At 41.3% G+C, this 13125-nt stretch overlaps 1 protein-coding gene across 1 annotated transcript; it reads left to right on the forward strand.

The window, feature by feature from the left end:
- Positions 1 to 411: 411 nt before the first annotated feature.
- LOC115198800 (zinc finger protein 345) lies at positions 412 to 12919 on the forward strand. The gene is made up of 3 exons (XM_029761127.1): positions 412 to 983; positions 10082 to 10257; positions 10648 to 12919. Exons 1-3 carry the CDS (start codon positions 412 to 414, stop codon positions 11829 to 11831), a joined length of 1932 nt encoding a protein of 643 aa, XP_029616987.1. The 3' UTR covers positions 11832 to 12919.
- Positions 12920 to 13125: the final 206 nt, after the last annotated feature.

Raw genomic sequence — 13125 nt, forward strand, 5'->3', positions numbered from 1 at the left:
GTTGCATGGAAACTAACAGAAACACGCACTTGTCACCGCATGAAATGCTTACGGGTCGACCCATGCCTGTGCCATCACTAGGGGGACTGTACAAAGGTCCCTCTTTAGACATACTAGAAACAGAACTAAAATCATATGTAAAGCACCTAACCAAGATACATGAAGCTATATATTCACAGGAGAAAAAGAAGGAACCGGAGCAGAGACCAGAGGGGCCACGCCAGGTAATACCAGGGGACCTGGTCTACATTCGGGTGTTCCGGAGAAAGTGGGATCAACCAAGGAGAGAAGGACCCTACGAGGTGGCCGAAGCAACATCAACAGCCGTCCAGGTGAAAGGAAGCAAGACGTGGTATCATCTCAACCACTGCACCAGGATCCCAACAGAAAGGAGGAAACAACCAGATAGAAATGAGGACCCAGAGGATGCTGAGGATGCTGATACACCAAACGGGGGCGCGACAGGAGAAGGAGCAGCGGAAGAAATCGTGGCTCCAAAAGGAAGCCAGGAAGCTAACAGGCCAAGTGGAAGCCAATAGACAACTGATACACCGCCAACTGCTCTCAGAAGAAGTAAACGAAGAGACAGGGCGGGAGAAGAAACCGGCCAACCAACAATATTCAAACCTGTGGGACCAGAGACTCCAGGGTGGGGGGAATACGATATGCCTGATACTCCTGGTGATATGCCTACTGTGGCAGATATCTATGGCAAAAGCCCAATACAATGGGACCCAGAAGTACACCCCAGAGAATGGGAACAATTCTTCCCTGGACTTGATGCCTACCCAGATGGGGAGCCAGGTGGATCAGAGGAGGGAGATCCACAAACTAAAGAAGGAACTACCCCTACAGGAGCCACTGAAGAAGAAAATATCCCAACAGAAGCTACTGAAGGAGAGACGAGCCCAACAGGAGCTGCCGAAGGAGAAACTACTCAAACAGCAGGAGGAGAAACTTCCCAAAGGAGAGAAGAGGGAGACGTTCCAAGGGCCGAAGGGCAAGGGACTTTTCCCACAATTGACTTCTCGACACTCACCCGGTCCCCTTGATGAACAATTGAATAGGAAAAAAAGAGAGGAACCTGCCAAACAACCGGGTAGGACAAACAAGGTTAGCATTCCAGTCCCACCTCAGATCATAACGGAAACAGGAGAACAAAGATCGGTCGCAATATACAGGGTAAAACCCCTACCTGATGTCGCATACTGTGGATGGACTCATCATCAGATGAAGGGAGAAGTGATTTGGGATCCGAAAGGATGTGACTTAACAATAACCAAAGAAGAAAATGAATGGGTGCTCAGCATAAATAACATTGAACCCGTTGAAGGAGAAGAATTTATAGTTGAACTGGCACGTACAAGACTGACTGAAGGGGGCAGTTCAACCACCATGAAAATCGAATTCACACCGGCACCCAATCTAGAGGTGCTTACAACGACTAGAACCACGACGACTGTGGCAGCTGCTGTACACACCACAGTGGTCACCACCAGAGGACCAACTACTACTCTGGGTGAGAAATCCACTATACCTACAACCAAACCAAAAGCATCAGAAACAGGAGGGTTCTTTACTGACATTTGGAACTTGTTGACAAAACCCAACAGTCCACCTCAAGAGGATGACGCGGATGAAACAGCAAGTATGTTAGAACCAGAAACGCTCAAGGACAAAACATTGGAAGAAGCGGTAAAGAATGATTGGTATAAATGGGCTAGGTATACGGCGGACAGACATAGAATGGACAATTGTATCTTGTGCAGCAAATCACCCTTGTCTGAAATGTTAATAGTACCTGAACCTGCATCATTTGACAGTTGTGCTAATTGGAAAAATGCTAATTGTAGACCGGGAAAGTACCATATTCCTTTGTGTGACATTGAATGCAGAATGGCCTTGGGTAGTACTAGGGGTGAAACTATGTTAAATGAGACTGTACTGGCTAATAAGGAATGTGCTGCATACAACATTAAAACTGATTTAACTAGACCTCAGATAGACAAAAGTACTGTGGTTAAGGGAAAATATGAATGTTTCTATAACTATGGTATTGGTGGGATTAATGTAGGAAACACAACTGTTAAATGTGACACTATCTGGGTGTTAGAGATTGCGGGGATTCGCAAATTTGATGAGAAAGGATTAATTACCAATAGGAGGGGTTCGTGTGGCCACATCACTCAGGTTGCACCTCTCTTACTATGTTAAAAACCCAAGATAGAGGTATTGCTGATAGCTTTTGGATGTGTGGGAAAAACAAACTTCTGAATGTTCTTCCTGAAGAATGGACTGGATTATGTGCTTTAGTCAGAGCAGTCCAACAGGTTACCATCATCAAAACACCACAGGAGGAGCATGTTAAAACTAGAACTAGGAGGGAGTATGAATCAGATCCTAGAGTGTACCTTGATTCAATTGGACAACCCAGAGGTGTGCCCAATGAGTTTAAGGCCAGAGATGAGATTAAATCTGGATTTGAATCTATATTTTTGTGGGTAACACCCACTAAGAACTTAGAGTGGATTAATTATATATACTATAACCAACAAAGATGTATTAATTATACTGACTCTGCCTTGACAGCCTTAGGAGAACAGGTAAAGGCCACAAGCCAGATGACATGGCAGAATAGGGAAGCTCTCAACTGGCTATTGTACTTTTATTCCCAACAACACTGCACCTAATGGAACATTTTCCCTAGCTATGAATTAACTTAAAGGGTTAAGAGCAGAAGTAAAGGCGAATGCTGGGTTTGATTCTCATGCCTGGGATTGGTTGGACCTGGCTTTGGGAAAATGGGGTGCTATGTTTACTAGGCTGGCCATTATGATGGGTGGAGGTCTAGTGGCATTGGGCATTTTATTTTGCTGTGTGGTGCCTTTGGTTAAATCACTTGTGGTCAAAACCACTGTTAAACAGATGTCAGTACATGGAGCAGACCCTAGACATAAGAGGGGGTCAAGAAAGAAGTTTAAGGAACATATACTGGATCCACCTCTCATAATCAATCCTGTCCCTGGTAACCCTGGACATTATACGGACAAGTATGGAAAACCTTGCAATGCTGTTGGAGGACCCCTTGATTGCCCTTTTGGTAATCCTAACTGTCGTCATGGGGTAATTCTTGGGGGAGGTTATGAGTGCCATGATTGGCATCCTGGTGGGTTTCCTGTGTATGCCAAAGACCCCGATTCGGATGAGATAGTGCTTGTCCATGTACACAAAAAATGTCTGCAACCCAGGCGTTGCAAGTGGTGCTCCCAAGAGGACAATGATGGACATTACCATCATCCTGAACCATTATTCTGTGCAATGTGCCAAAGAGAGGATTGCCCTATATGTGGAAATGAGGAATGTGTCCCTATGATGTAAATTCTGGTATGACTTTGAACAAACCTCAAGTGTATGTTGTATTTTATGTTTGTTTTATGGTTTTCATACATATATAAATGTATGCATTTTCTTTTCAATTCAAGCCAGTTTTGCCTTCCTAAAATGAGGATCATTTATTACACGCTAGGTAACAGAAGGTATTCCGGTTACAAGTGTCTATGGACCATGCCCTTAATCTTCTAGCAGTAATGAGTGATACATGCTTAATTTCTGTTAGAGAGGGGTCCGCGAGGGAGAATCGTGTTAGAGTGTCTCAATTTGGAATGTTGTCTGTAACTTTTATTTTTTCTCACTCAGGCTTTGTTCAGATTCATAGTAAGTATATTAACTTTAATTAGGTCTATTATGTTTATTATTCTTTTAAATTCTTGTTATATTATTTTTATTATTTTCTATATTCTATCTATACTCTACATAACGGAGATAACCTCAGGCAAGGCTATGTACTACATGCTCATGCTTCTTCATAGTATACTGATTTGTTATATGTATCCTCATTTACTATTTTAAGTTTGACTGGATCTTTTACTCCTATCTATGTTATTGGATTGGAAATGTTTGGTCCAGTATATGATTATGTTTTATCTTTTCACATTTCGTTCAACACACTTATTATTCTATGTATCTATTATTTTGCTTCCATCCTTATTGTCTCTAGTTTAATCATGTTTGATGTGGGACTAATTAGTCCCAGAGGAGGGATTTATGTGGGAGAAAGGTAGATGTGCTGAAGGAAGGAAAAATAGAAATACATTAGCTAGCGAAAGAGGAGACTGGCAGCTGGCCCTGAGTGGAGATAACAGGTGGCCATACATCCCCAAGTAGGAACCACGCAACGGCCAGGCAAGCTGTATGTATGGCCATGACTAAATATATGCCAAGCGTAAGCATGCAATGCATGCATTATTTTGATATCCATATGAGGAGAGTCTAGCCACCACTATGTTAGAGCTAAAAGCAGATGTGGGCGTTATCCTCAGATATGGGCGTTATCCATTGGGTTGAAAGAAAATGGTGGCAGAACGCATAGGGGGTTTTACTTCATTTACATAAAGGGTGGACCTATGTATTGTATGTGCATAAAAGCAGAGCCGGGGCCTAAGGAAGGGAGTTGTTGTTCCGCGGACTGGCTCGGCTTTACTACTCTGTATTAAAGTCTATATTGAATTTACAAGTTCTTGTAAGAAGTGTTATTCTTAAGACAATTTTCCACGACACCAGTTGTCTTGAAAGCACCATAAATCCAGAGAATGCCAGACTTTGATGGCAAAGTTTGATGTTCAAACTGTTCACCTTCCTGTTCAAGTGAGCACAGCGCCACATGGTGAGTCCAAAAATTTCTTGAATGCTGCTGCATAAATGATGTAATATGCCAGGGAGATATGTATACTGTAGCTAAAAACGTAATTCTAAGTGTATGTTGTGTAGTAAGGTGTTAGTTGCCCATGATGAAGACAGCTTGGCTGTCGAAACGTTGGATATTAGATTTTTGCATCTGAGCTCCTAGAGTATGCGGCTCTTCCTTATTTTCAAGTTAGTTGCCCATGTGCCTCTCCCTAATAATTAGGTTCCTTTCCCCCTCATAACTTTGCCTACTGTTCTGACTTGGTGGTGTACATGTAGCCTATAGCCTGTCCTAGACATATACCCCCTTTATTTATCTTATAGTTCTGACTTTGTGTACAGGGAGAATACTGTAAGAATGGCCCGTGTTCTGAATTCTGTTGCTGCACATTTCAAAAGTGCTGAACAAACAGTTATATTGAATACGTCCGTCTTTAGATTGACTACTATTATGTCTCTCATTGTCTTCATCAAAATTATGGATTGCTTCTAATGTGCTCATCGTTCCCCTTTGCCATAGTTTGTCCATCTCAATTATCAATAGAAACCACATTTATTTTAGCAAGTTTGCCATATCAGCTATGATTTTTGGAAAGGCAGTAAATGAGGCTGAATGGACTGTGTGGCTGCCAGACAAGGCTCTGTTGATGGCCAGGCATAGCCATGGTAAGGATTCACTCCATGGTGTTGAAAAGAAAGCTCTGCTGTTGAGACAGCTTTATGAAGGCCCTAATAGTTTGTGGGCACGGTTTGCCACTGTTATAGTGCAATTAATGTATTGTTTAGTGTTGCGTTGTTGCTTTGCTGGCATGCACCCAACAACGCCAATAACAATAGCCAGCTATAACAATAGCTGGACTCTGGAAGAGAACGTTGTCAGAGAGGAAGAGGCAAAGAGAGAGGCCCAACTCCAGGGAAAATCTGTCTCCCACCAGCAGGTGGCGTTTGTTAGTTTTTTCGCCCACCAAGCAAGGAGTTTTTGTGTTGAGGTCAATGAGAGAGTGTTTATTTGACTGAATAGAAGTTTCTTAGCCTGCACTCATAGAGTCAATATAAGCCCTTGGCAGGCCACTTTTGCGTCTTCCGTTCAGAGGACGGCTATAAACCATAGGCAAGTGTGAGGAATAATTATCTTTTTACATCAGCACATGTATCAATATGTTCTATTGTTTTGTTAAGCTACATGCTTGTGTGATTATTATGTCCTAAGAGACCGTGTATGTGACTAACTGCTGGGCTGTGGCTAAATAGGGGGTAAAACTGTTGAGGCATGCAGAAGGCTATTTCTCAAACTAGAGTTACATGAGAAACCACTTGATATTGAAATACAATAACAGGCTCAGAGTGTACAGGAAGTGCGTCACGAGGCTGGGACCAGCCTGCACGCCAACGATAGGATGAGTAAGTTTAAACCATGCTCATCCTCCTTCTGACAGGCCAGCAGTGAGCGGGAACTATCTCTGTCAGAGTATTTAAGAAAGAACAATGGATGTGACACTCAGTTCTCTGTGTGCCCTGGGTGGTGTTACAGTGAGCCCGTATATACGAACATCATATTTACCATTTATATTATCAATGCAATTATATGAGCAGAATTAAATGATTGATCTGAAACTAAAGTGAACGGTCTGTTTCTGTCCTAATACCAGATTCGATTGACGCAACCTAACACAAGGCATCTAGCCATGAGCTAATTTGAAAGACAATAGCAAGGAATTTCCATAATCTCAAATTCGGCCTGCCACTTTCCAACAAACCCAGCCAGCCAGCTGTTTTTGTTGTTTCTATAAATACCTTGGATTTGTGATTTTAATTTTATTTGCAAATGTAAAAACAATAGAATCACACGTGTACTTAATGCACTTACAATAATTGAGGATGACACAAAAAAACGTGATACAAATAATAATTTACAGTTTAAATAGATTACTAATTTATTGATTATGCCAAAAATAGGCTACATTTTTTTCCATTAATTGAACATTCTATATATTTGAGGCAATACAAACAATTATTTCCTAACAATAAATAACTCCCATAACTGCCTCACCCACTTGAAGAGAGGTGTTGATGACAATGTACAGTAGGTTGCGGCACCTCTTAAACACCACAGAAGAAGCCGAAAAGCATCAACAGGAAGTTGTTTGTTACCAGCTTCTATCGAGTTTTCAAACCAAATAGAATTCCACAGGCTTTTGCAGGATGTTTCTAATGTAAGATTAGTCTATATGAGACGTTCATTTGTCACAACTTAAATCGAGTTTTGGTATTTAAGAAGGTGTGGTCTAGCTTTTCTTTATCTGAACGTTGTGACAAAGTAACTGTAGTAACTAGTAAAGTTGAAGAAAGAATTCAGTAGCTTCCACGATGGATCAGGTAAGTTTGGTTGACTTTCATGAACAGTATGCTTATTGTGGTGTATAAAATGTCTAGGTCTAGTTTTCATAATCTTTAATCTTCCACGGCCATGCGTTTGATTTGAACAGCTGGACAAAAGAAAGCATGGTGGTCATTTCAGCCAATTAGCCTACTAGCCTATCCCACACAAATGTATGATACAAGGCAATGCCCAACCAGCAGGTAAAGACAGAACCAGGGAGAAATAATTAGGCATAGGCTACACCAATGATTTATATAAACCCTGGATTGCTGACCGAGGTAAAGACAGTTTCAAGTTGGATATTCAACGGATATTCGAGCTTTCAAACCACTTGAGCCACTGACTCCAAATAAGTATCATGATGTTGGAAAAATTGCGCAGAACATTGCACAGGTCTTATTTTCATGATTTGGACATTAATTTGCTTTCCAAATAAACATGTGGAAACGTGAGCAGCATTTTGTATTCCAAGTTGAATTAGTTAGGGAGCGTAAACAAAGTACAAACTTTTTTACATTTGAATTTCAATAACTCCTTGGTCATGTGACCTAGTGACTTCAAACAAGGTTCAGAATGTCCACTGACTACCCCTTGATATTGCACACACTTTAGTTTGTCCATTTTCACACCCCTTGACTTTCAATTGGCATCCTTGACCTGTATGTATTCTCTCCTGATTGGCTCTGTGGTGCACAGTCTGGCAGTCTGACTAAAGTGCCAGAGGTATGAGGAGAGACATCCTCCTTTGTATTTATGGGAACAAATATGTCCTAACACTTTGGATCCTATTCTTGGACAGTTAGAAGACACAATGCATCAATGCAAAAAAAATAAAAATGACTAATTACTGTCCATGAGTAACCTCAACCTAATGGGTCTGTGGGTGTTTGGGCCAATAAAGTGCCAACTCAATTCTAACACTGAATAGTCTCTCATGCCCCTATGAATTGGGACACACGGCAATAGTTTTTAATCTAAACCATCTAACACCTTCAAATCTAATGTAAGAATTCATACAGGGGAAAAGCCTTACCCCCGCCATCGATAAAAGACAGTACTGTGCAGCCGTATTCATCGACCTGGCCAAGCCTTTTGACTCTGTCAATCACCGCATTCTTATCAGCAGACTCAACAGCCTTTGTTTCTCAAATGACTGCCTCGCCTGGTTCACCAACTACTTCTCAGATAGAGATTAGTGTGTCAAATCGGAGGGCCTGTTGTCCGGACCTCTGGCAGTCACTATGGGGGTGCCACAGGGTTCAATTCTCGGGCCGACTCTTTTCACTGTATACATCAATGATGTCGCTCTTGCGGCTGGTGATTCTCTGATTTACCTCTATGCAGACGACACCATTCTGTATACTTCTGTCCCTTCTTTGGACACTGTGTTAACTAACCTCCAGACGAGCTTCAATGCCATACAACTCTCCTTCCGTGGTCTCCAACTGCTCTTAAATGCAAGTAAAACTAAATGCATGCCCTTCAACTGATCACTGCTCGCACCTGCCCGCCCGCATAGCATCACTACTCTGGACGGTTCTGACTTAGAATATGTGGACATCTACAAATACCTAGGTGTCTGGTTAGACTGTAAACTCTCTTCCAGACTCATAATAAGCATCTCCAATCCAAAATTAAATTGTAGAATCGGCTTCCTATTTCGCAACAAAGCATCCTTCACTCATGCTGCCAAACATACCTCCGTAAAACTGACTATCCTACCGATCCTTGTCTTCAGCGATGTCATTTACAAAATAGCCTCCAACACTCTACTCAGCAAATTGGATGCTGTCTATCACAATGCCATCCGTTTTGTCACCAAAGCCCCATATACTACCCACCACTGCGACCTGTATGCTCTCGTTGGCTGGCCCTCGCTTCATATTTGTCGCCAAACCCACTGGCTCCAGGTCATCTATAAGTCCTTGCTAGGTAAAGCCCCGCCTTATCTCAGCTCGCTGGTCACCATAGCAGCACCCACCCGTAACACGTGCTTCAGCAGGTATATTTCACTGGTCACCCCCAAAGCCAATTCCTCCTTTGGCCGCCTTTCCTTCCAGTTCTCTGCTGCCAATGACTGAAACAGATTGCAAAAATCACTGAATCTGGAGACCCATATCTCCCTCACTATCTTTAAGCATCAGCTATCAGAGCAGCTTACAGATCATTACACCTGTACAAAGCCCATCTGTAAATATCCCATCCAACTATCTCATCCCCATATTATTTATTTTATTTAGCATTTTTTTTGCTCCTTTGCACCCCAGTATCTCTACTTGTACATGAATCTTCTGCACATCTGTCACTCGTGTTTATTTGCGAAATTGTAATTATTTCCCCACTACGGCCTATTTATTGCCTTACCTCCTAATCTTACTTAATTTGCACACACTGTATTTTGATTTTTCTATTGTGTTATTGACTGTGCGTTTGTTTATTCCATGTGTAACTGTTATTTTTGTGTCACACTGCTTTGCTTTATCTTGGCCAGGTCGCAGTTGTAAATGAGAACTTGTTCTCAACTGGCTTGCCTGGTTGAATAAAGGTGAAGTAGTTTTTTATTTATTTTTCTTTTTAAATACTGTATGTGGGAACGTCTTATGTCTGTCCTACATGTAGTGTTGGTAAATGGAATATTCTTCAACTGCATATATCATAAATTGCTTTTGCAAAAATAAGTATTATGTTCAATAACTGACATTTTCAGATATCATTTTGACAAACACATTTTGGTGCTTACAATTCATTCTCTATGGTCATAGATTTGGTGTGCACTGTCATCTGTGATCTTTGTGATATGAATTTCTTTAATCATGTACTGATAACTGTCACTTAATATTTTTTTCTTTGAAGTCTACAAACGCTCTACATTTATTCACTCTGTGATAGGATAGGAAAAAAGTAATTAAATGTTTGGTCTAATGATATTCTATGTACAATACTTTGTGTGGTCACCAGGAGAGCTAGCCCATCCCCCTCCAACCTGCCAGAGTCCCCTGGTCATAACTCTCCTGGTAGCGCTTTACTGCTGGGTCTGAAGAGGGTGTCTGTGAGGCTGGTCGACTGCAGGAAAACACCAGGGCAGAGTGGAACTGTGAGAGAAGGAAACGAGGAGGGAGATTTGATTTCATCAAGTAAGAACAATGGGGGGGTGTGGATGAGACCACAATCTGTTTCTGTAACTTCTGTTAATTGATTGATAAACAGTATACACTCAGTAGACAGTAAATTGTCGATCCGTTTCGTGAACGGAGGAGCGTGTACCTAAAAAACTGGCCGCGGTGTGTATTGAAGAGTGCGGCCTAGTGGTTAATGCCAGTAATCGCAAGGTTGCTGGTTTGAATATCTGAGCCAACCAGGTAAAACATCTGTCTGCTCTTGAGCAAGGTACTTAACCCTGATTGCTCCTGTAAGTCGCTCTGGATAAGAGCCACTGCTAAATAACAAATAATTTTTACAAAAGTGATATTTATTTATGAACCTATATTTCCAAAACCTACTTATTCAATGTAATTGTTTCACAGGGGAAACCCTGTACTGTTCTCTCAGTGGGAGGGGCTTATCATCTGGGGAGCCTCAACAACATCATGTTGCTGACAAGACAGAGAAGAGTCTCTCCCAATCAGAACATCCCAAGAAACACCAGCAGAGACATACAGGGAAGAAACCTCACCACTGCTGCTCTGACTGTGGGAAGAGTTTCACAAGCCAGAGTGGCTTCATTATTCACTGTGATCAGTGTGGGAAGAGTTTTGCTGCATCAAACACCTTCAAATCTAATGTAAGAATTCATACAGGGGAGAAGCCTTACCCCTGCCTTGATTGTGGGAAAAGCGTTGTTAGTGCAGGAGCCTTAACCATACACCAGCGTGTACATACTGGAGAGAAGCCTTATAGCTGTCACCAGTGTGGGAAGAGCTTTGCTGTAGCTTCCACCCTGACTACACACCAGCGAACACATACTGGAGTGAAGCCTTATAGCTGTGATCAGTGTGGAAAGAGCTTTGCCGTATCAGAAAAACTAACCATACACCAGCGAATACACACAGGAGAGAAGCCTTATAGCTGTGGTCAGTGTGGGAAGAGCTTCAATCAGTCAGGCAACCTGACTACACACCAGCGAACACACACTGGAGAGAAGCCTTACAGTTGTGATCAGTGTGGAAAGAGCTTCAATCGGCCAGGCAACCTGACTAAACACCAGCGAATACACACAGGAGAGAAGCCTTATTGCTGTGATCAGTGTGGAAAGAGGTTTGCTGTAGTTTCCACCCTGATTATACACCAGCGAACACATACTGGAGAGAAGCCTTATATCTGTAGTCAGTGTGGGAAGAGCTTTGCTCTATCAGAAACACTAACTAGACACCAGCGAACACACACTGGAGAGAAGCCTTATAGCTGTGGACAGTGTGGGAAGAGCTTCAATCAGTCAGGCAACCTGATTGCACACCAGCGAACACACACAGGAGAGAAGCCTTATAGCTGTGATCAGTGTGGGAAGCATTTCAGACAGTCAGGGACCCTTTATTCACACCAGCGAACACACACTGGAGAAGGAACCTTATGTCTGTCTAGGTGGGAAGAGCTTTGTTTATTTAGGGCCAATGAGGAAACACCAGAAAGCACAAACTTGCTGTATTTCATCTCCCTCCCTTCCAGCACCGGTTCCAGATCCCTAAATAAAGGATCAATAGAAAACATCTAGTGAACAGTCATATCCATCTCCCATTCTTAAACAGTTGACTTAGTCTGATCACCATGGTTACCTCTGTGGAGCATAATATGCAGCTCTGATCTAGGATCAGGTCTCCCCTGTGTCTATGTAATATCACACATTGGGATCTAAATGGATAAATGTTATCATAGAAAATGTCATAGTGAACCTGTTTGTGTGGGGGGGGTGTTGATAATTGTATCTTCTTTCATATACTCATGATACTATTATTATTACATGTCATTATGTAGAATAATGTTTCAACAATAGGTGTATATTCATGTATTCAATTGATCAATACATTCAACCCATTATCTTCTAAACAAGAACTTAGTACTTAAATTGTATATTTTATATATCTATATTGATTTAAAATGCTCCTTACACTAATCAATAATACGTTAAATAATATCCATGAGGTCAAGGAAAGAACTATGCATACTGTGTCTTGTAACAACGGTTAATGTAATAACTTTTAGATTTATAATGTAATAAAACCGGTAAATGTAATATCTTGTTGCTTAATATGATAAAATGTTGAATTGTCATAAAATAACTTTTTCCACTTAATCTAACAAGTTACGGTATCAGGTAACAACTTTTTTTTAATGAAAAATGTAATAACTTCAACCGATCATGTAATAACACCTGAACCAATGTTAATGCACATACCATCCTCCACCAATTACAAACCCACACACACAAACCTATGCACTTGTACTCTAACACATACACACAGTTATAGACACGCATTGATTTGAAAAAAATAAATCAACAATTAATCTAGTTCTTATTGTCAATGAGACAGGGGGCTCGGTCAGGCAAGAGGAAGAAGGATTGGGAAACTGAAAATAACAATAAACTGAACTCCACCTAGCAGAAACATCTTTGTATTAGCAACTATTACTTATTAGTTTATATTGTATTATAGTTAAGGGGTGTCACCCTGGGAAGGTGAACCATAGTAGGGGATAAAAAGGGAAAACACCATCTTGAGAACTGAGTGTCTTGTTTGCAAATTGCTGTAAGTATATACTCCGGGTTGCAATCCTTATTAAACAAACTAACCTCTGATCAAATAAGTTTATTGTGGTGTCTTGTATGAACATAGGGAAGAAATTCCTTACAATTTCTGTATGTTATCACTATTTATATTCATTGCGAAATAGTAGGCTGATAAATAGACAAATCAGTTGGAGTCGTGTATCTGTAACAATTGTTTGCAGACCGCCATAATACCAAAGAAGAAGACGATCCCGTCCTTCAAAACAGCTCTGCTCCGTGA

This window comes from Salmo trutta, chromosome 1 (genome assembly GCF_901001165.1).
Source record: "Salmo trutta chromosome 1, fSalTru1.1, whole genome shotgun sequence".
In the NCBI taxonomy this organism is placed as follows: domain Eukaryota; kingdom Metazoa; phylum Chordata; class Actinopteri; order Salmoniformes; family Salmonidae; genus Salmo; species Salmo trutta.